The sequence below is a fragment of the Haliotis asinina genome, chromosome 3 (assembly GCF_037392515.1).
Source record: "Haliotis asinina isolate JCU_RB_2024 chromosome 3, JCU_Hal_asi_v2, whole genome shotgun sequence".
Classification (NCBI taxonomy): domain Eukaryota; kingdom Metazoa; phylum Mollusca; class Gastropoda; order Lepetellida; family Haliotidae; genus Haliotis; species Haliotis asinina.
This window is the reverse complement of record NC_090282.1, coordinates 44,089,009-44,092,053: the sequence shown is the minus strand read 5'-3', so window position 1 is coordinate 44,092,053 and position 3,045 is coordinate 44,089,009. Positions and strand designations below refer to the sequence as shown.

Genomic DNA, 3,045 nt, shown 5'->3' with positions numbered 1-3,045 from the left:
CACGGAGTTCCAGACAGTCAACCAGCCAAGGATCAACACCCTTGAAACTGAAGTAACTCAAATCAAGAACCAAACGGATACACTTAAGAACGAGTTAAGTAGTGTTGCCACAAATGCCATGCAAGCCAATGTTCTCAGTAACACTGAACTGAAAGACATCAAGGACGCCCAACAAAGTATTGACTTGCTGGAGCATCGACTCCAAGACGTCATGTCCAACGTCAACAATCAACCCGATATGCAAGTGCAACTGAAGCAGATGCATGATGACATAAAGAGACTGCAACAAACCATAGGAGCTCTCCAGAAACAACAAACCACACATAAGAACCCAGTGACAACGTCGCCAGCACCACCCACCACCCAGGTACCAGTGGAACCGAAAACTGCCTCCGTGAAGATAGTGGTTCCAACACTTCCAACAGCACAACCCGGAACACAGGTGCCCTTGGAACCGAAAACAGCCTCCGTGAAAATGGTGGTTCCAACACTTCCAACAGCACAACCCGGAACACAGGTGCCCTTGGAATCGAAAACAGCCTCCGTGAAAATGGTGGTTCCAACACTTCCAACAGCACAACCCGGAACACAGGTGCCCCTGGAACCGAAAACAGCCTTCGTGAAGATGGTGGTTCCAACACTTCCACCAGCCCAACCCGGAACACAGGTGCCCCTTGATCCAAATAAAGCCTCCGTGAAAATGGTGGTTCCAACACTTCCAACAGCACAACCCGGAACACAGGTGCCCCTTGATCCAAATAAAGCCTCCGTGAAAATGGTGGTTCCAACACTTCCAACAGCACAACCCGGAACACAGGTGCCCGTGGAATCGAAAACAGCCTCTGTGAAGGTGGTGGTTCCAACACTTCCAACAGCACAACCTGGAACACAGGTGCCCCTTGATCCGAAAACAGCCTTCGTGAAAATGGTGGTTCCAACACTTCCACCAGCACAACCCGGAACACAGGTGCCCCTTGATCCGAAAACAGCCTCCGTGAAAATGGTGGTTCCAACACTTCCACCAGCACAACCCGGAACACAGGTGCCCCTTGATCCGAATAAAGCCTCCGTGAAAATGGTGGTTCCAACACTTCCACCAGCCCAACCCGGAACACAGGTGCCCCTTGATCCAAATAAAGCCCCCGTGAAGATGGTGGTTCCAACACTTCCACCAGCACAACCAGGGATCCCAACGCTTCCAATGGTTGTGCCGACGCTCCCACCCGGCAAGAAGTAGGGCACATTTTTATACATATGCAAACTGATGAACACAGACTTCCCCTGCAGAATAAACACACTGTCCAATGCGAGACATTTCGTCTATTATCCAAGGGACCAGTATAATGTCAGCAATATGTTTAAGGTTCGAGAACGGAATAAATAAATAAATTCCCATCAGTGAGTATCCCTGTTTGACGATCAGCATGGACGTGCATGGCATTTGATTTATGTTCATTGTCCTTAGTACTCCTCATACTCCCGTGTGTCTGCACGTATTCTTGCTGAAAATAAATACTTATGTAATTATTAATACAAAATACAAATATTCTTTAATAATTGTCTGTGTGACCTGTTAAATATATAGAGGAGTTACCTCTAGTGTATTTTGATATAAATGTATCATTACTTAATTACTCCAAAAATGTACCTCCAGCTGGAGATTTGCAAATATATTGTGCTGTTTTATATCTCGTATGGGAAACAACACCGGGGAACAAAGCATCTTTCTAGACCCAAGATTCACAATGCTCTCATTCCCGGGAAGTGGATCTGCTTTGTCTGCTTGACTAAATCATCCATTAGCAAAGTAACAAGAGTTTGAAAAGGTATGCTGGTCACCGTGGTTGATGCTGAATTTTGTGCAGCTATGATACACCGGACCTCGGTATTGGCACGTACACTTTAAAATCTAAGGGTTTCGCTTTTTTGTCTTTTGGGTATGATTGCCAGAAACCAAAAACAAACTCAGAACGACCTCTTCATGTAAATATTTATTGTATAAACCGCCAGTTAACTTTGATGATCCGATGACATACAGTAAACTCACTGTATCGCGTCGAGGGCTTCCTATACAGACGTCATAGTCAACATCGACTGGCAGTGTTCTTGTATACATACGGAGGCTTTCGTTACTGGAAAAATGAAGATATTCTTGCGAAATGAATATTAATTTTATTCATACCAAATGTCTGGGGAGTTTAACATACGTGAGCACCATTACGTGAATTGTTATGAAGCCATGTGACCGCGAGCTGAGACATAGAATGAAGCTTAGTCTCAGAAAATATATAATTATGATAGTCACGAGCAAACTGATTTAAATCGAGATTTAAAAGCAGTCCCAGTGAGATGGGCGATCCAGAACCTGATCCTGAGGAAATCTAGACTTGCTTCATTTTTGACATTAGCAGTGCAGGTAGGGCAAGGCAGTAGGACTTAAGGACTGTGAGATAGACAAGCTGAAGTACTGCTACTAGGGTTTGAATCCACCATTAAAGGTTCACGATGTTGGTATGTGACCTTTCTTCCAACATCCTCCAAACACATCCTCCTTTTGAACCCCACTGATGTAACTCTAAAGCAGTGTTCCGCTAAACTGACAAACATGTTCTTCAAAGTAAGAGCAACATTTAAGCTTAATATTCTGATTGTTCGAAATAGAATGATTGATTCAAGGCAGATGTGAAGTGTTTGACATACAAGGTAAATTATTTTTCAAGGATGAGTATTTAGAAAAGTGTGTAATCTCTGCTTTACGATCTGATATTTAATGCGGACAAACGCTGCAGGTCATGTGGAAGCATGATCGCAGATTGCAATACTCTGGGTTAGCTGGTATGAATTCACATGCGTATTTAGAGTCATATTTACATGTTTACATTTATATACACATTAGTTTTGTGATATTTTGATACGAACTATGAAATTCATACAGATCTGGGGGCAGATGTTACATTCTAAAAAGACTGACGTTACAAATACCTCTGGATTAGGAAAAACACACCTCATACTGACGAGTAATTGACAACAAGGTACAATGATCAC

At 43.3% G+C, this 3,045-nt stretch overlaps 1 protein-coding gene across 1 annotated transcript in view; it reads left to right on the top strand.

Annotated features, from left to right (window-relative positions):
• The window catches only part of LOC137278082 (proteoglycan 4-like), a 2,724-nt gene extending 1,044 nt beyond the window's left edge, over window positions 1-1,680 (top strand). Inside the window, exon 1 of the mRNA XM_067810169.1 lies at window positions 1-1,680. This exon is cut by the window's left edge and continues 1,044 nt beyond it. Within this exon, the coding sequence (XP_067666270.1) occupies window positions 1-1,237 (1,237 nt within the window). The 3' untranslated portion in view covers window positions 1,238-1,680.
• Window positions 1,681-3,045: the final 1,365 nt, after the last annotated feature.